Here is a 20,039-nt window from a genome sequence, read left to right on the forward strand (position 1 = left end):
AGATAAAAGTCTAATTTACTGGACAAGTTGCAAGATACACCCTTCCAGTGGATTTTGGACCTTTGAAAGTATATGTATTCGACAGACATCAACCATATCAGCTAGATTTTAGATTTCACAGTGGAGTGAGGGAGACAGAACAGAAACTGAGTGGTCCACCTGCTCCCACTGTCTCAGATCATTGAATCAACCATCAGTCAGCCATCCAAATTCCATCTGGTGGGAAGGCGACCAATTAGCAGTGCGTTGTGAAACCTTGTGCCCAAATGGGAGTCTAAACTGTGACATCATACAGCAGAGAGGTCATGCCATGAGTAGGAAACCACTTATATATACAAATTTGAAGGCTACTGCACCCAAATTTGTCTTTATTTCTTCTGAAAGGCTCAAAATAGTCAATGAACTGAAATGTCAAGCAGAGACCACCAACTTCACCAGTATAATCTGCTGCTGCATGCAGCTATGGTCCAGGGACAGATATTTTCCTCTGCCTTTGTGCTGCCTCACTATACATGCCATAAAACAATCTTAAATCTCTTTGTGTCAAATGCCCAAGCAATGCAACAAGAAATAAAATGAATCACTTTTACCCAATTTAGCAAGTAAAAAAAAACTGGCAATTTCGAAAAGATGGGCAGGTTTCCAATATTCTGCCTACTCATCTTCTGTAATTTTTGAAACTAGCAACATGACATTATTACAGTAGATATGGGGCTATGGGGCAATTTGTAACCAGAAAATCCAGCCTTACATTTCCTATAGGTGGATCATGTTTTCTCAGGAGTGAATATTACAATAAGCGATGGTTCAATATCACTCTGAGCCATTTAGACAAAGAACAATAATGGCAGGTTCTCCTTAATTAGAACCTCTACAGTACAACAGATCTACACAAGTGTTTGGAATGCAATGTGACTTTTAGAATCTCTTTCAGACCAGCTTCCACTGTCAAAGTAGTTCCTGATTTAGAAAAACATCTATGGCTGACATTAAGATAAAAGACAAACATACACAGGGAATCTATTGATATGTAATGTGTGAATGGATAGACTGGTGTCTTAATTCTCTCTCACAATAACCACTTGCATTACAGCTTACTTTACCAAAGTCAATTTGAATTATTTAAGGCAACATAAAGTGATATGTTCTTCTGGTAGCAGCAATAGTTGTTTTTTTTTAAACAGTTGGTTTGTAGCAGCTATGAATTATAGTATGAAGATGATCCAATGATACAGCAATAAAGATAGAGTGATATTTAATTTGTAGTGTACAGCACCATAGAATCGGTACCGTTATAACAGTAGATTTTATTGTGGTAGAAAAATACAAGAAAATATCAGCGGTCTCCAAATGGACTTAAACTTCAGAGGTCTGAATTCCACCACTTCAAAGTTTAAGTAGTGAATAAACTTAAAGAAATTCTTTTTAACTAAATTTTTTGGTATGTGTTTGAAAATTGTTCAAATAAAGCTTCAAACAAAGTCTAATAACGTAGAAGCAAAACTCATGATTTTATTGAAGAATGTTTTAGGGTCAGGTTGATCATACAAAATAGAACGTTAGCTCTTGTACAGTCTACCTGAATAAAGGACGTTTCGGGAGCAGGGGTGCCATCTTGTGGGGGCAGGGTTACATCTAAACACGACATTAAAAAACACATTTTGCTAACATTAGTGCATTCACATCTGACTCATTCAGCATTTTACCCCCTGTAGGATCTTAAGGAAATTGGTAACCACATCAAGAACAACATCTGGAGGGGAATGCTGAGGTTGAACACAGTCTACTCTTTATTCGTTTGTATTTTCACATGCTGAGCAGCTCTTCAGTCATCTTCTTACATGCCTTGCTTTGTAGTGGCATCCAGATTGGAACAGTTTGTGAAAGGCATCTGAGATCCAGTAGACTGAACACACATTTAGCTCTCTGCATGCCCTTGTCTGTCCAGACACATGATAAATCTTCCATCATAGAACGCCTTGGTGCAGCTGTGGTCACAAAAAAAAGAGATTCAAACAAAAATCCTGAACCTAAGCTAAATAATTGGCTAATTATTATTTACCTTTGATTTTACAAATAGATAAAACATTGTTTTAAAAATACCTGGTTCACAAAAGGCTTTAAAGGCAATGTAAAATTTTAACAGGCTGTTCAGCATCTAAGATTTGTTCTCAAAAAATTCAATGAAGTTAGCCAATAAAAATTAGCTATGAAATAATCCAATATACAAGACATTCTCCTGAAACCAACTTCTCAACACCACTCGTAAGAAATAGTTTCTGCATGTGAGTGAATACAGGAATACTTTTTGATTCTTGTTGGAATACAACCAGCCAAACTGCAAAACTAAAACTTATACCAGCGTCGACCTATGGGCCTTTGAAATGTAGACCAACAGTGGGTGCTAAGTGTTATGACCTCACCTGGAAACAAGGTGATATAGGGAGACAACTCAGGTGTTGAGTCCTGAACCCTCAGTGGCACCAATATAGACTTTTTCTCTCCATTGACTTTCTACTGTATGTATTGCTTTCAAGCATGTACTCCAAGTCCCAGAATACACAAGAGTAAAATCATAGAGTATTGATTATTATTCAGGTTGCATGCTCGTTAAAGATTTTATTTCTACAAGCAGTTCAGCTAAATATTGAATCTGTGTTTCTACAATGTTAGTTATTTAAAAAACCATGCATTATTGGCAGCACAATAGTTTCCAGTGCAATGAGCAAATGGCTACTTTTTTTAAACCATGTTTTTTTTTTCAAAAAGGTCAAGTATTCACTTAAGAAGGGTGGTTGTAAAGTGATTCTTTAAGAAAAGCTTATTTAAGATGGTCAACTGTATACTATTTATAACAAATGACTAAATAACTCATCCTGAGCTATACCATTGTTAAGTATTCTCTTTCAATGATGAGGAGCAGACAATTCAAATTAATGGCTGCTCTCCCAGTACAGCTTTAAAAATTGTATTGTGTATAATCTAAATGAGTCCTTATTATGATAAAGAGATGGAATGTAATTCTATTAGATGGTTACTTAATCTACAAAATATGGCACATTAAATTATGGAGTTTTTATACTCCTAGGCCCAAAATTTGCAGCAATATCATCCAATCCCTCATAATACCTCTCAAGCACGATGTCTGTTCCAAAGTAGGGAGTAAATGTGTATGAACTATCAAACATTTGTTATTTTGAAACAGGGGTTGTGACTTCAGTATTGTAATTGTGTGAAATCTGCTTGACTTTCTTTAGTTTAATGTGACTTATTTATTTGAATTATAGTTTCAGGTATATGCTGACATTGAAAAATCAAGAGTATAGAGAAATCTATACCATTTCTAATGATAATTTCAATAGTGGAAATGGTTTACGGTTCGTCTTTCGTGAGCACGATAGCAACATGTTGACAGCAGCTTTATTTTAATATTTAATGCTAAAATAATCAGAGTTTGCAACCATTTTCCCCCCTCCTGTGGAAAACACTCAGATTATATTGCAACGGTGGTTTCTGCACGGGTTGACTTTACATCAGAACAGCCTGTACGTGAGTTTGCTAAGTTTTAAGTCAAAAATGACAACTGTTTACTGCAGCTGCAAGACAGGAGTGCTTGGGCCATGAAGGCAGTATTTGTCCTGTGATTGAAAACAGAAATTACTGGAAATACTCAGTCTCTCTGACACGTGCCAAAGAGTTGTAAAGTATGGAAACAAACCCTTTGGTCCAACTTGTCCATGCTGACCAGATATCCTAAATTAATCTAGTCCCATTTGCCATCATTTGACTCAAATTCCTCTAAACCCTTCCTATTCATGTACCCATCAAGATGCTTTTTAAATGTTGTAATTGTACCAGCCTCCACCACTTCCATTGGCGGTTCATTCCATACACGCACCACCCTCTGCGTGAAAAGATGCCTTTTAGGTTCCGTTTAAATCTTTTCCCTCTCACCTTAAACCTGTGCCCCCTAGCTTTGGATCACCCACCCTGGGAAGAAAACCTTGGCTATTCACACTATCCATGCCCTTCATGATTTTATAATTCTCTTATAAGGTCACCTGTCAACCTCCAATGCTCCAGGGAAAGTAGCCCCAGCCTATTCAGCCTCTCCCTGTAGCTCAAACACTCCAATCCTGGCAACATCCTTGTAAATCTTTTCTGCACCCTTTCAAGTTTAACAGCATCTTTCCTAGAGCAGGGAAATCAGAACTGAACGTAGGATTCCAAAAGAGGCCTAACCAATGTCCTGTATAGCTGCAACATGCCATCCCAACTCCTACACTCAAGGTACTGACCAATAATGGCAAGCGTACCAAACACCTTCCTCACTACAAAGTTGCTGGAAAAGCTCAGCAGGTCTGGCAGCATCTGTGAAGAAAAAAGCAGAGTTAACGTTTCGGGTCCGGTGACCCTTCCTCAGAACTGATGGTGGCTGGGAAAATGTCAGTTTATATGCAGAAAATAGGGAGGTGGGTGGGGTAGGGAGTAAACGATAAGATAAAGCCCAAAGAGAGAGAAAGACAGTTGGACAGACAAAGGAGTTGCTAACGATCAGGCTGAGAGGGTGAATAGTTGTTAATGGGGACTGTTAGTGACTAACAACAGGGGGTGTGTAATGGCAGGCTATGTGGTAACAAGGCCTGGTGTGTGGGGTGGGGGGCTGCGACATGGGAGAGTTTAGGCCCTAAAATTATTGAACTCAATATTGAGTCCAGAGGGCTGTAGGGTCCCCAAGCGGAAGATGAGGCGTTGTTCCTCCAATTTGCGTTGGCCTTCACCGGAACACTGCAGCAAGCCAGAGACAGAGATGTTGGCCAGGGAGCAAGGTGTTGCATTGAAGTGGCAGGCAACAGGTAGTTCAGGGTCTTTTTTGCGAGCAGAACGTAGATGTTCTGCGAAGCGGTCGCCAAGTCTACGCTTCGTTTCCCCAGTGTAGAGGAGACCACATTGTGAGCAGTGAATGCAGTAGGTTAGATTCTTGGAAGTGCAGGTGAAGTGTTGCTTCACCTGGAAGGTATGTTTGGGCCCTTGGATACTGGGGAGGGAGGAGGTAAATGGGCAGGTGTTGCACCTTCGCTGGTTATAGGGGAAAGTGCCGTAGGGCTGTGGGGGTTGTTGGGGGTGAAGGAAGTGTGGACCAGGGTGTCCCGGAGGGAACGGTCCCTGTGGAAGGCGGACAAGGGAGCGGAGGGGAATATGTGTCTGGTGGTGGCATCTTGCTGGAGGTGGCGGAAATGGTGTCTGATGATCTTCTGGATGTGGATGCTGGTGGGATGGTAGGTGAGGATAAAGGGAACCCTATCGCTGTTGCGGGAGGGAACAGAAGGGGTAAGGGCAAAAGTACGGGAGATGGGTCGGACCTGGTTGAGGGCCCTGTCAACAACGGAGCTGGGGAATCCTCGGTTGAGGAAGAAGGTGGACATTTTGGAGGCTTCGTTGTCGAAGTTGGCCTCATCTGAACATATGCGATGGATTCAGAGGAACTGAGAGAATGGGATGGAGTCTTTACAGGAAGTGGGGTGTGAGGATGTACAGTCCAGGTAGATGTGGGAGTCAGTGGGTTTGTAATGGATATTAGTGGCCAGTCTATCCCCAGAAATGGAAACAGGAATGTCGAGGAAGCGAAAGGAGTAGTCAGAAATAGACCAAGTGAAAGTGAGGGCAGGGTGGAAATTGGAGGCGAAATTGATAAAGTTTTTCAATTCCAGACGAGACAGGGAAGCAGCACCAATGATATCATCGATGTATCGGAGAAAGCGTTGTGGGTGGGGCTGGAATAGGACTGGAACAAAGAATGTTCCACGTACCCCATGAAGAGACAGGCATAACTAGGGCCCATGCGGGTACCCATGGCAACCCCTCTTACCTGAAGAAAATGAGAGGAGTTGAAAGAGAAATTATTGAGGGTGAGGACAAGCTCGGCCAAGTGGAGGAGAGTGGTGGTGGGTGGGGATGGTTCAGGTCTTTGCTCCAGGTAGAAGCAGAGAGCCCCAAGACTCTCCTGGTGGGGAATGGACGTGTAAGGGGATTGCACATCCATGGTAAAGAGTAGGTGGCTGGAGCCGGTCAACTGGATGTTTTGAAATCGGCGTAAGGCGTCGGATGAATCATGGATATATGTGGGCAGGGACTGGACCAGGGAGAAGACTGAGTCAAGGTAGGAAGAAATGAGTTCTGAGGGGCAGGAGTAGGCTGAAACAATGGGTCTACCTGGACAGTCGTGTTTGTGGATTTTTGGCAGGACGGGTGCAGGGTTGGGGACTATTAGCTTGGAAGCGGAGGGGCTGGGGGGAGATCACCGGATGAAATGAGATCCATAACCGTAGTGGATACAATGGCCTGATGTGCCATGGTGGGGTCATGGTCCAGGAGAAGGTAGGAGGAGGTATCTGACAGCTGGCGCTCAGCATCTGCAAGGTAGAGGCAACGACACCAGACTACAACAGCACCACCCTTATCGGCAGGCTTGATGACAAAGTAGGGTTAGATCTGAGTGCACGGAGTGCAGTCAGTTCGGAGGGAGATAGGTTGGATTTGTTGAGAGAGGCAGTGAAATGGAGGCAACTAATGTCACGTCGACAGTTCTCAATGACAGGATCGAGTGCAGGTAAAAGGCCGGAGGGAGGGGTCCAGGTGGAGGGAGAGTGTTGGAGTTGGGCAAAGGGGTCTGTGGGATGGGGAGAGGACTCTTGTCCAAAGAAATGGGCACAGAGGTGAAGATGGCGGAAGAAGAGCTCGGCGTCATGTCATGTCCCTATTTTCTGCATATAAACTGATCTTTTCCCAGCCACCATCAGTTCTGAGGAAGGGTCACCAGACCCGAAACGTTAACTCTGTTTCTTCCTTCACTGATGCTGCCAGACCTGCTGAGCTTTTCCAGCAACTTTGTTTTTGTTCCTTATTTACAGCATCCGCAGTTCTTTCGGTTTTTACCTTCCTCACTACCCTGTCTAACTACGACTCCACCTTCAAGAAACTATGAACCTGAACCCCAAGGTCTTTTTGTACGGCAACACTTCCCAGGATCCTACCATTAAGTGTACACGTCCTGTCCTGATTTGCTTTACCAAAATGCAACATTTCACATTTATCTAAATTAAACTCCATCTGCTACTCCTCGGCCCGTCGAACCATCTTATCAAGGTCTCATTGTACTCTGAGATAACTTTCTTCACTGTCCACTACATCACCTATTTTGGTGTCATCTGCAAACTTACTAACCATGCCCCCTATATTCACATCTAAATCATTTATATAAATGACAAAAAAAAGTGGACCCAGCACCAGTCCTTGCAGCACACAGCTGGTCACTGGCCTCCAGTCTGGGAAAAAAACAGACAATGTCCACCACTCTGCCTTCATTGATCTTCTTCATCACTTCTTCAAAAAACTCAATCAAGTTTGCGTGTGGGAAATCACATCTCATTAAGCAATGTTGACTATGCCTAATCAATGTAATACATGTAAATCCTGCCTCTCAAAATCCCCTCCAACAACGTATCCACCACTGATGTCAGGGTCACTATTCTGTAGTTCCCTGTCTTTTCCTCACCACCTTTCTTAAATAGGGCACCACATTAGTGATCCTCCTGTCTTCTGGCACCTCATCTGTGGCTTTCAATGATACAAATAGCTCAGCAAGAGGCTCAGTAATCACTTCCATAGCTTCCCACAAAGTTCTAGGATACATCTGATCAAGTCCCAGGGATTTATCTATCTTTATGTGTTTTAAGTCATCCAGCACCACCACTTCCGTAATAGGGACACTTTTCAAGGTATCACTATTTATTTCTCCAAGATCTACTAGTTCTCGATGGGAGAATAACTCTACAAATACTGCCTGATCTGCTAAGTATTTCTATTTTCTCCTTTTTTATTTAAGATTTCCAACATCTGCAGTATTATCGACCCTTGTATTAAATTGACCTATATTCATTTTCAAATCTATCATCTCACGTCATCAAAAGAATCAAGCTAATTCAATCAGGTAGGATTTACTACAGTTTCCAGCAAAATGCCGACAAAAAACTGAAACATGAGGAAAAGAAAACTTTTTTGGAGATTTAATTTGCACGGAACAATGTTGGACAAAATCAGTTCCAAAACTTAACTTGGTCAAAAACATTAATTTCTCATTTGCTAATGTACCTTAGTAGCGATTATTGGTTTTGGGACTCCCATCAGATCACATAGGTGATTCCGTTGAGCTCGGACAGTGGGAAGATCAGCATCCCTGTCATCAAAAGACAATTCCCACAAGTTAACTGTCTATAACAAATTTACAGCTGTCTAATTAGGTGGGCATGAACATTACTTTTGTTAAGTGCAGCAAAATTTTAAAGGTTGAAACAATTGACAATAAAACATTCTTTATAAGCATGGTTCAGCTTTGAACCTTGTTAACCTTGGATAAAATTCAGGCACGCTCCTACTGAAGCATCGTGTGCTGAAAATTAATTTTTTGCATTCGATAACAACATATGAATTACTGTACATTCTTCTTCCTGACACAAGAACTGCAACTGAAAGATCCATTCAGCCTACTTTTGAGGATTTTCTTTCTCTTTCCCTTTCCCTTAATGGTGGTCGCAATCAATCAATGGCAACAATACCACATATTAACAGATTATTTACCATGAAGCCTTAGAATAATAAAGTTATTGTACATTATCCAAAGACATTTTAATTCTGGAATTTCAGTGCATTCCTCCACAACCCCCAATGAAGGATACACATGAAGTTGACATAAGCACACCATGGTTAAATATCTTTAAAACTGGACTATTTCACTTTTTTAAGGTTAAAGCATTTTCAGCTGCAATTAAAATTGCCAAGGAGCAATTTGATGATAGCCCATGGTGCTCAAAACTATATTATTAATTCAACATGCTAGCTGGAAAGCTGATGTTACAACAGCTGAGAATTAGTTACATTGCAGCAAAGGTTGAGAAATTTAAAACTAGATGGCACACTTACAATTGCATCTTCAAAGCAATATAATTTTAAAGTCGTTGAAGTAACGAGCACAAAGTTGTGATAAATTTTATAGTAGGTAGAAGACTTACTCAGAAGATTACTTATAGGACATTAATTAGATTTAATGAAGTAAAATAAGAAACAGATTGAAGAAAGTGTCCAAACTCTGCCAATGCCAGCTGGATGAGGTTAACCAAATCAATCCTTTCAACTAGTCTGCTCCGTACAAAGCATTCCAACTATTTAAATCCCCGAGTTGATCCAATTTCCTGCAGTCTGTCAGCCATTACATACTTTAATAGTCAAATATGTTATCAGATTTTAGATAACTAATCTTATTGGACTATGTGAAACTTGGAATTTAATGCAATACAGATGAGAATAGACTGGATGCTAGAACTTTTCTAACTCTTCCAACATCATAAATCTATATATGAAGTGAAATAGAAATCCCTACAAAACACAGTAAACTTTCATCTGGGATGGCACTAATATTTTCCTTTATGTGTTCACTGTCATTTCACAGCTGTGTAGTGCTCTACAAATAAAGAGTAACAGATGCTGTTTCATTTTATAACTATTTTATCAGTAACATCTGTACCACTACAAAGTATTAATGCATCAATTCATTCCCAAAAAAAATGCTTTTTGTCCCTCCACAATACCTATTTCCCCTTTATGTAACATTCCCAGATTTCACACCTAAATCACTGCTGTGAGATCAGATGGATCTTGCACCATTTTGAAGAAACAGAATTGGTTTTGGAAAATAAAAGCATACAGTAAACCTTCAGCAGGAGATTCTGAGTAATGTTGACAAGCAAAAACATTAAATACCTATTTAATTCTGTGTATGCTGAGGATAATGTGTTATTAAACCTGTCATTATAGTAAAAAAATGGCAAGTTTGGTATCAAAGAAATGAAGTGTGTCTTATTGATAGATTTGTAGATATTCAGGAATCTAGAAAACTTATACCATCCAAAGGATGAGAAATTGAATCTCTTTGATTTTCATTAAGATTTAACTGCTGTTAGCTGATCAGCGTGGCTATCATTTAAGCTTTTCAAAGCAATAAAATTACTTATCTATGATATAATTTTGAACATTGTCAATGACTTTTATAGTAGTGCATTCCATATATACAAGGAAAAACAATATATAAACAAATCTTATCCTTGGAAAATATTAATTGGTTAGGTTAACTGCCTTGACATCCTCCAAGATGTAGCTGAATTTAGACAATGGCAAAACATATGAATAATCATTGATTTTAAAAATGCCTTTTTGAATTTCTGTCAATATTGGGGTACTCATCAGTTAAGGCAGGTACTATCCAGAAACATAAAGCAAATACAAGCTTTATACATGGGGGTATCTTCTTGTTTAATCACAGGTGAATAAAATAACGTAACTCAACAATTGAGGAAATTTAACTTTATTTTTGAGATTCTTTCATCAAACTGTCAGATTTCCTAATTTCTTGGGTTTTGCAGCTGTACAAATGTAAATTACAATTACTACAGAATAGAAAATTTATGCTTGGCAACAAAGTTTGGACAAGTAATCTTTTACTGATAAGAAATGCCTTTATGATTACAGATAGTTACAATTAATGAGTTTAATGAGATGTTCACACAATAGGACTCTTTCTAATTTAAGGCAAAGTGAATGGGACCATGTGACTTGTTCGACCTTCCACCTAACAGTACACCTGGTGTATTGACTGTAGGAGATCAAAGGAATGCTTTGACTGTTTTACTGGGAAGAAGGTGCAAGATATTTACACTTAGAGGCAATGGCAACATGCGAGATCTTCTTGCAGATCCTCTCCACTTTAAGCCAGCAGTTGGTGGTGTCGATGATAGCCATGAGGTGGAGGTGTTGGTGTTGGACTGGGGTGGACAAGGTCAGAAATCACACAACACCAGGTTATAGTCCAACAGGTTTATTTGAAAACACAAGCTTTCGGAGCCTCAGTCCTCCTTCAGGTGAGAAGGACTGAGCTCCGAAAGCTTGTGTTTTCAAATAGGACTATAACCTGGTGTCATGCAATTTCTGACCTTGTCCACTCCAGTCCAACACTGGCACCTCCACACAATGGTAGAGATTGCCAATCCTGCAGTCCCAAGAAAGTGTTAAGAATGTTGGGTTCTAAACAAGTGTGCTTTAAACCGTCCATGTACTTTCAAGATGAAAGAGAGTTCTATTAGCAGTAGATTAATTAGCTGTTCTAATTAGATACAAGGCCCAAATGATTCATATCGTCACAGGGGATGATGGGGAGGCAACTGTCAAATTCAGGTTACAAGCTTTCCTATAAAAGCAGTGAATATCACATAAGGTTATGTATGGATCTGAGAGAGAGGGAGCAGCTAGGGGAGAAAGTAAGTCTCCATGGTTTAGTACATAGGAATGCAGGTGAAGACTTACAAATTCATGGGCAATTAAAATGAGGCTAGAAGAGTCGCCCACTGTCAACTGTAGACGCAGTCCCTCAGAAAACAAAATCTCACTATGAAAGACATAGTGACATCTGAGATTGTAAATGACCAGCTACAGTAAATGTTTGAAAATATGAAATCTTCATCTATTATCTGGAAGTTCAACTTTCTTTTAAACGTTATTAATCACTCTGAAAACCTTAACAATACTTGTGAACTATAGGTAATTTATACTTGTACAAAACTATGGCAAGATCTTTCAGGTTGTCTGCATTGTTAATAATGATGTTGGATAGCAGCTTAAGAAAATAACTTGCTTAAAAAAAAAACTATTAATTGTATAGTACTTTGGACCACCAGACATCTCAAAACACTTTATAGTCAATGAAGTATTGTTTGAAATGTAGTTATTCCTGTTTTATAGGAAATGTGGTAGCTAGTTTGCACTCAACCAACTCCTAGAAACAGAAATGTGATACACTAATGACAAATTAATCTATTTTGTGATGTTGATTGAGGGAATAAATATTGGTTTGGGCACTCAAATTCAAGGTTGGATTGTGTTTACTGAAGCACATTCAGTATAGTGCAAAGCTTACTTTCACATCAAATGTCACTTACCAGTTGTTGTCACTAAGACTCGCCATCACTTCATCCAATACTTCTGCGTCAATTACATCATCATATGTTAAAAGCATTTCATACAGCTGGCTAGCAGTCGTCTTCCTTATCTGTGCAAAGATTAATTAGAAAACAACTGCCATTAAACACAAAACCACCACTGAGCAAGTCTGCCACTCCTGGGACTTTTCAAATGAAATAAGATCACACACACTATCCTTACGTTGGATTATAATAATTTGCTAATATTCTTGGTTTTCACTTGAAAATTCATTAAGAGTGAACTAGAGACTAAATGAAACAAGAAGTGGAATTTTATCAGAGTCAGGTTGGGAGGTAGAAAGATGCCTGTAGGGAAACAAAGTATCATTCCAATATCTATTAATGGGAAAAGCAGAGAGTCAGCTGGGAAGGCAGTGTCCTAGTGGTATTATCATTAGACTATTAGTCCAGAGACCCAGATAATGTTCTGGGTACCCGTGTTCAAATCCTGTCACTGCAGTTGGTGGAATTTGAATTCAATAAAAATCTGGAACTAAGAGTCTAATAATGACCAAGAAACCATTGTCGATCATCAGAAAAACTCATCTGGTTCATTAATTTTCTTCACATCTATTGTTCAAAAATTTAAACATTAGTTAGGTCACCTCTCAGCCCTCTCTGTTCTAAATAGAAACACCCCCTACCTGATCAATCTTTCATAATAACAGTCATTTCTCAGTCCTTGTACAAGGTTCATGAATCTTTTATCCACCTTTTTCTGTGCTTTTTTATAGTTTAGAAAAGTGACCTAACTAGAGTCCTACATAAAATTAACATTGGGATCATAGAATTCAAAAGCAATGTTCTGTTAGCATTATAATTGCTTTGATGGCCTGCAATTCTGCTTTATAAGATTTGTGCTTATCTGTCCTTAGATCACTTTTCTCTTCTACCCCATTCAGTTTCTTAATTTCTGAGGGCATATGTGAAGCATAATCATCAGTGAATGGGCTGAATGGTCTATTTCTGTGCCATTTATTACATGTAAAACTATTATATTCTAAGGGGTCAGTGACATTTGAATAATTCTCACCGAAGTGCTTGCCTGCAGGTTTTCTACTGCATTATGATGCATTCTTCCTCAGTGTTAGTGATACCTCACCTGGTTTGGTAAAACTTGCACTTTTTATATTGTATTACTTGTACTTAAGTTAAAATTATTCACATAAATTATGAATAACAGCGGTCCTAATGCAAATCTTGCGGGAGCACTGCCTCCTAACATCCTCAAATCTGAATAACTACTGTTTACACGTATCTGCTTCTTTCATTTTTAAACAATTTGTTATTTATTCAGCTATCTGTCCCCTTACTGTATCCTCATACTTGCCAGAGGCTTACCATGTGATACATTGTCAAAGGCCTTTTGAAATCCAAGTGTTGACACAATTAGCTGATTCAGGAACTAATCATAGACTAGAGTAGAAATAAATAGTCAATGCTGAATATCAACAAGACAGTGGTACAGGGAAAAGGGGAGAAAATCATGACCAGTTCTTAAACAGAAACTTCATACTGTGTTTGCAGTTGGGTCTGACTGATGTACATCACTTGAGTAAGCCTGTTTCTCAGAACTGGTTCATAGCAGGAGCCTCTCAACTAATTTGTCATTGCTTACATGTGAAAGGAGTGTTGTGGTGATGTGGTAGTTACCATACCTCTGGGCCAGAAGGTCTGTTTCAAGCCCCACCTGCCATGGATATGTGTCATAATATATTCGAACAAGTTTATTAACAACATATACTTTTTTACTTAGATATGGATAAATACTTTAAATTTCCACGTCTTACCTAATGCTCCCTTCAATATCAGGCTACAGTTGAAGTTTGAAGTTAAAATACGTTGAAGTTAAAAACACACACAGCTAAAACCCTACACTCCCCAGCAAGTATGCAATATATATCACAAATGTGCTCTTTAATTTTTCTTCTTAAAATATTTTAACATTTCTTTTATTTTTTCAACCAGAGACCAGTCTGGTTTAATTTTACAACAACCTAAAATTTAAAATGGACAATCAGAAGACAAAACTTTCACTCCAGTTTTAACTGGTTTAAAATATAATTCTTAAGAACATTTGTAAAATTGAAAGTACAAATATCTAAAAATTGCACAGGGGGTGCACCCAGTGAAAATTCCATTACGTCAACGTCATATGTTAAAATATTCTGCAGCCAAGTGCTCTCTGCTGAATTTTCAACAGTATGAGCAGCCAATATGGATAAAATGAAAAGTAGAACTATGAAAAGCAAAATTTTTCGCTTTAAATGGCAATCTCCCAGTTCTAAAGTTATTTGCTGACTCAAGGATTTCCTTCACTGCAGAATTCTACTCCAGAAAAATTAGACTCCTCCCAAAGACCACATGACTATTAACGATTATTAGGATAGTCATGGTAAATTAAACAATATGTTCCCTTTCTTCTATAAAACTGCTAAATCTCTATCTGAGTTCTGATGTATTTACTGTCCCCATGCTTGTTCTGTGGATATGATTATCCTTAAGCATTTGATGCCATAGCAAACCCCCATGGTAGTTTGAAGCAAAGTAAAACTGACGCAGAGGTCAGGTTCTGTTACTTCCACAAATCTACAAACTCAGAAGTATCAGAAGTATCTATGGCTACCTTTATGCATTTTAATTTGTTATGCTTTCATAATTACCAGAGATAGTTTGGGCTGTTTTGCTTGATTTTTTGTTACAGAAGCAGTAGCTTTGTACAGATTGCATAATATATGCACACTGGATAAGTACATCATATTAACATAAACAAATACATGCTCCGGCAATTTTAATTTAATTTATTGATGTGTAGAAACTAAACATTACCTTCACATTGATGCAAATTGTGTAATGACAACAGAGTAAAAGACTTATGATGTCAACATAATTGTGAAAAAACTTAGAATAGCCTGTAGCTTCTTACATGGTTCATCAGATGGAAAAAGTGTAACACAACAAGCTTCAATTGTAAAACTATTGGTTCTTAAATACAAAAATAAATTAATGAATCCTTACTATTGGGAAGGGGTAGCACAACAGCAGTAAGAGCTGGAAGAGAACATTTTTTCTGATTTCGCCCTGGAACTGAATAAGACCACAGAACCTGCAAGACAAGTCAAACCAGAGAATATCTCATTTAACAACAATATAAATTGCAACTGGACTTTATTTATTTGTTAATTTAAAAGCACTCTAAGGACTAGCTTGTGAGAAATAACAGATTGTAAGTATATCTTTCACATTCTGTCAATATATCATTTATTTCCTGAACAGTATTCTGGAAATGATACAATCAAGTACTAGGAACTTAGGTCATCTGGAGTAGTCTTTATCTCCTTCACAGAATGGCAACATTATACTTTTCAAACTGGGTTGAAATCCTAGAATTTAGGCAACTTTACAAATTGGTAATCATCTTACAGTTCATGCCCAAAGTTTTACATAGAATATTTAAAAGTCAAATGCATTTAAAGAAAACCAGAATTCAGAAATGTGATTGGAAAATCACTTTAAAAAAAGTTTTAATTAAACAGTGCAGTTGGCCTGTGAAACACTACTTCACAAGTTAGATCAATGACAAGTTTTGCGTGGGATAGCTTTCCTGTGGCTTTTCTGAATATGATTAATGCTATTATTGCTTGCTTTCTTTCAATGCCTTTGAATTTTCCTGGCTTCCCAAACTGCATAACATTTTTGTTTCACCATCCCTCCCCAATACTTTAACCCCACGATTTGATTAAAAAATTCTATAAAATTTGTCAGTAGATTGCAGATGGGATCAGAATAGATTAAGCCTTTTGGCTACACCACAAAAACCAACACATGCAAATCTACAGAAACATAAAGACATGAAGTTTATGCAATAACACCAAAAAAATTTCAAGCAAGCTTTTCAATAAATGAACTCTTACATACTGATTCAGTGCATGCACTGAAAAGTTTCCAAAGGAGACGTACAATGATCTTATCTATTTCTCCTTGTCACTTCCATCTCCCCTTAGCACAAAAATATCTCAAAATATTTATGCATCCCTCAATTTGGTATAATCATGAGCTTATTGTTAGTTTCAGTGAATCAGCTGACAAATGTTCCAAAGACCATTTAACACTGTTGCTTTTGGATATTAATTTTAAGAATCTCAGTTCAATCATGCTAATTTACATCAGCATTTAAATCAGGAAAACAGAATGAGCTTTATTTTTGAATACTGATCAATTTTTGCATGCATGAGATATAAAATGGTTAAATATTTAATTAACATACTGACAGAGGTGCAGAAATATAGCTTTCAAGAAAAGTAGCCTGCTGGTTTTACTTTCCCACGGGAAATTTGCATGTTGAGAAACAAGGTCTATACTGAACTTGTATGAACATGCTCTGGAGTTTCTCTTCAGCGTTCTGTCACTAATATTGTTAATTATGTATTTACAACCTGCGACATGAGTAATGTTGAAACTGTAATGCTACACTCCTGCTGTCTGTTGGAGACAAAGTAATCTCAGTCCTGTAAGTAACATCGTATTTCTTTGATCTTCACCTCTGATTTATATTACCAATGTTATGTATGTCCAATGGAATATATGCCAGAGTTCCTTATTAATTTGTAACATATATATTCGAGAATGTATAAAACAAAGGATATTTGTATCTTGTTTATTGATTGGGATAGAACATTTAGTCATCATGCTGACATGGGTTGCATGGTACCTACCTTATGTGTAGGACATTTAGCTGACTGTAGTAATTTTGACTATTTGCTCTTTTATTATGATGGTATGATTGAGTGCAATGACATTATTAGCATTGATTTAAAATGGAATCCATTGGAGATACATACTCATGTTAGTGCACAAGGTTCTGAACTTTGAGATTGGATAATAAATCACAAATTTGACTTATATTCTTACTCCAACACAAACAGTTTGCAAACTGAAGTCAAGCAAATAGGGAATATTGCCTAAACGTGCTGGTGAGCCGACAAGATTGTTACTCATGTTCTCTGTTTGACCAGCCAAAAAATAGCACTGTTTACATCTTTCAAGAAGTTTATGAGATCTAACACTCCACCTTCTTGCCCGAAAAGGACTAAGTGTATGAAAGACTAGCTTGTGGGTGATGCAGGATAAACATATTGATGCAGTATTACTGCAGGCTTGACTATTACAGTGTCAGTGTATACCATCAAAGTACAATTGGTTTTTAAACAAATAACCTTTCACATGCCAAGATATCTGCATTTCAAGGTACAACTTCCACTAAAAAAATCAATGTCAAAAAGTAAAATAGTAATTAGTTCGATGAAGTAACCAAAATGCAACTCTATTTTCCAAACTGAAAATGCAACGACAAACAAAGCCAATCTGAATGGCAGGGGAAACGATCTCAATCTTGCAAAACTTATTGAGGAACAGCAATTTTTTCTGCTGCTCCAAGTTAGACTGCTTTGAAAAAACAATTATAAATTGTAAGAATGACCAAATCCCTAAAAATGTGAAGATTTCTCGATATGCAATTTAGGCTATTGCATGCCTCAATTACAAGTGCAACCAAGAGATTGTCCAATCTTCCTTCCCTGCAGAGAAAATGTCATCAGTTTTAATTCTCCTTGAATGAGTTGAAATACAGACACTTACTATCTCATTGTTTAATCAGAAAAGTCAGGTAATGACAGAAGCCAAATAGCAAACATCACAGGGACTGAATGTGGCAGAAAGTAAAATGGAGCCCTGCGTGTATTTATAAACCTGGATATTATTTGCTCAGTGGTCATACCAATATCAAATTGATAGTAGCTACAATGGTGAAGAACTTTCAGGCCAATCACAAAAGGCAAGAGAATATTAATAATCTAGTTAATATCGACAGTTTTAACAAAAACCTACAGGCTCTTCTTCCTAAATAGCTCTTGATCTATTTATGAACACTGCAAGATTAAATTATCTCACAACTGATCAGGGCAAGGAACATTAATTATATATAAATCAGCCCCACCCCACTTGCTAACCGGGTTTTATCAAACTTCCCACAACTCCCGATTATGCTGGTTCTTATCTGATCAACAGATCAAGTAAAGGATTGGAGAAAAATACAAAAGTACTATCCTTTTGGCAGTTCCTGCCTCCATTTAGCAAAAAGCTTTGCTAGCACAATAAATACTAGCTGAGATATTAGGTCAAAATGTGAAACAGCATAGATCCTCATCAATTTGCAGGCAAGTGCAAAATGTTATCATCAGTGTATGATTTAATTTCGCAGTATTACGTTAATCTTCTATGCCACACCTCTCACCTCCCTTTTCCTTCAATAGACAGTAGGTTCCTATAACTTAAAAACAAGCCAAAAATGAGCTGTGTTTTGTGTGGCATGTGCACATTATGACAGTTTACTCAATTGCACTTCCAAAGCAACAGGCTAAATAATTAAATCTGAAAGTCAGATGCAATTGCAAAAAGCTTGAATGATTCAGATTATGGTAATCCCAATCATAGTCAGTGAGAGAACGAAATACAGGGGATGCCTGGATCTACTCACACGGAAATGCTAGCTCGAAGCTTCTGGACATCTTTGGACTTTCGGATTTCTTCCTTGCAGAGGGTAAGTAACTCTTTGGCATAGAAATGACTGAGAAACACACAGAAATAAAACATCAAACTTGTGCAGAAACTTGTATGTGCTATTTTCAGTCTATTCTGGAGGACATTTTCACAGCTTTCCTATTGTACTGACATTTATGAATCAACGCTGACAAAAGGAAAAGCTACTGTAACCAATCCTTGTCCTTGTGTTAACGTAATATTTTCCACTAACCACCATATGAGATTAGTACTTCGATAATCAAATTCTCTTTTTTTTCACTGCTACGTTGCGAAGCTGGTTGCGTTTACATTTGCATGGATGCAAAATAACTATATTAAACATTGAAATGTTAAGTGCTTATCCATTTACTTCGGAAGAAAAAATATAAAATAAATGGAAATGCATAAAAAGAATAAATGACAGGAAAATGTTCATAAACTCTTACCAAAGTAAATTTTAAACTGAAGATTTAAGTATATGAATAAACTGCTTGCAATTTGATGAGGGTGGGCATACACTTCTGAGCATCAGGTTAGGTTGGTTAGAGGTGGGAGTGGTAGGGGCTGGATATAGAAGATGAAGAGAAATAATTTCAAAATTGTGTTGCTCCAAGGGATCCAAATTTAATTTAGGTCCAAATATAAATTGCCATATACCAATCACATTAATAACAAAATGATGCTTCTAAAGCACATTTAAACAAAGCATGCAGATTCTGAAAGGATTTATGAAGCTAAGCAGGAGCTACAGCCTGTGAAAGAAAGTGTGATGTGACATCAGACAACATAAGCCAGTGGATTGAAGAGGAATTCCAGTTTCACGTCAGAAATTGATCAATTTTGCACTATGATCATAGTTTATAAATTGCTGCTCTTCTTTCCACTACAAGTTGAGGTCTACCAACTGAACTGCAATGTAAAAAGTATTATAAATAAAATTATTTTCAGGTGTTTCCTTGATAGTCCAGTCAAGTAAATCATATGATATGATTCCAAACTCCATACAACAAGAATTCCTTTGGTTTAATCTCTGCTCTGTGATAAATTAATTTAATGGTGGCGTTGTTATAATTGACTTCTGCAAATCTGAAGAAAAAAATGCTATGTGGACTTCTGAAAGTTACTTAGCTCTCAAGATAATAATTGAATCTAACACATTGTACTGTAAAACAGCCATGAATGTCTATGAGCAGAATCTTCCCAACACCTGCATTATGTGCCAGCAGCTTACTCAGCAAAAATGCAGTATATGTTTCAACCAAATGGCCATGCCTCAAAGTCTTAGGTGGTGTAATCCTCAGTCAAGTCATAGAGGGTAGCCTTCAGTTAGGGAGTCCCAGCTCTGTAAGTGTTCAAGATCAGTTCAGGGGCTCG

At 37.9% G+C, this 20,039-nt stretch overlaps 1 protein-coding gene across 1 annotated transcript in view; it reads right to left on the bottom strand.

The window, feature by feature from the left end:
- Positions 1 to 1,487: 1,487 nt before the first annotated feature.
- tbcd (tubulin folding cofactor D) overlaps positions 1,488 to 20,039 on the bottom strand; it is a 267,266-nt gene continuing 248,714 nt past the window's right edge. Inside the window, exons 35-39 of the mRNA XM_048610824.1 lie at positions 18,622 to 18,711; positions 15,105 to 15,192; positions 12,045 to 12,154; positions 8,152 to 8,236; positions 1,488 to 1,988 (exon numbers count right to left, since the gene is read on the bottom strand). Coding sequence (XP_048466781.1) covers positions 1,968 to 1,988; positions 8,152 to 8,236; positions 12,045 to 12,154; positions 15,105 to 15,192; positions 18,622 to 18,711 — 394 coding nt within the window. The 3' untranslated portion in view covers positions 1,488 to 1,967. The remainder of the gene's footprint in view (positions 1,989 to 8,151; positions 8,237 to 12,044; positions 12,155 to 15,104; positions 15,193 to 18,621; positions 18,712 to 20,039) is intronic.

Source organism: Rhincodon typus, chromosome 23, assembly GCF_021869965.1.
Source record: "Rhincodon typus isolate 14 chromosome 23, sRhiTyp1.1, whole genome shotgun sequence".
Classification (NCBI taxonomy): Eukaryota; Metazoa; Chordata; class Chondrichthyes; order Orectolobiformes; family Rhincodontidae; genus Rhincodon; species Rhincodon typus.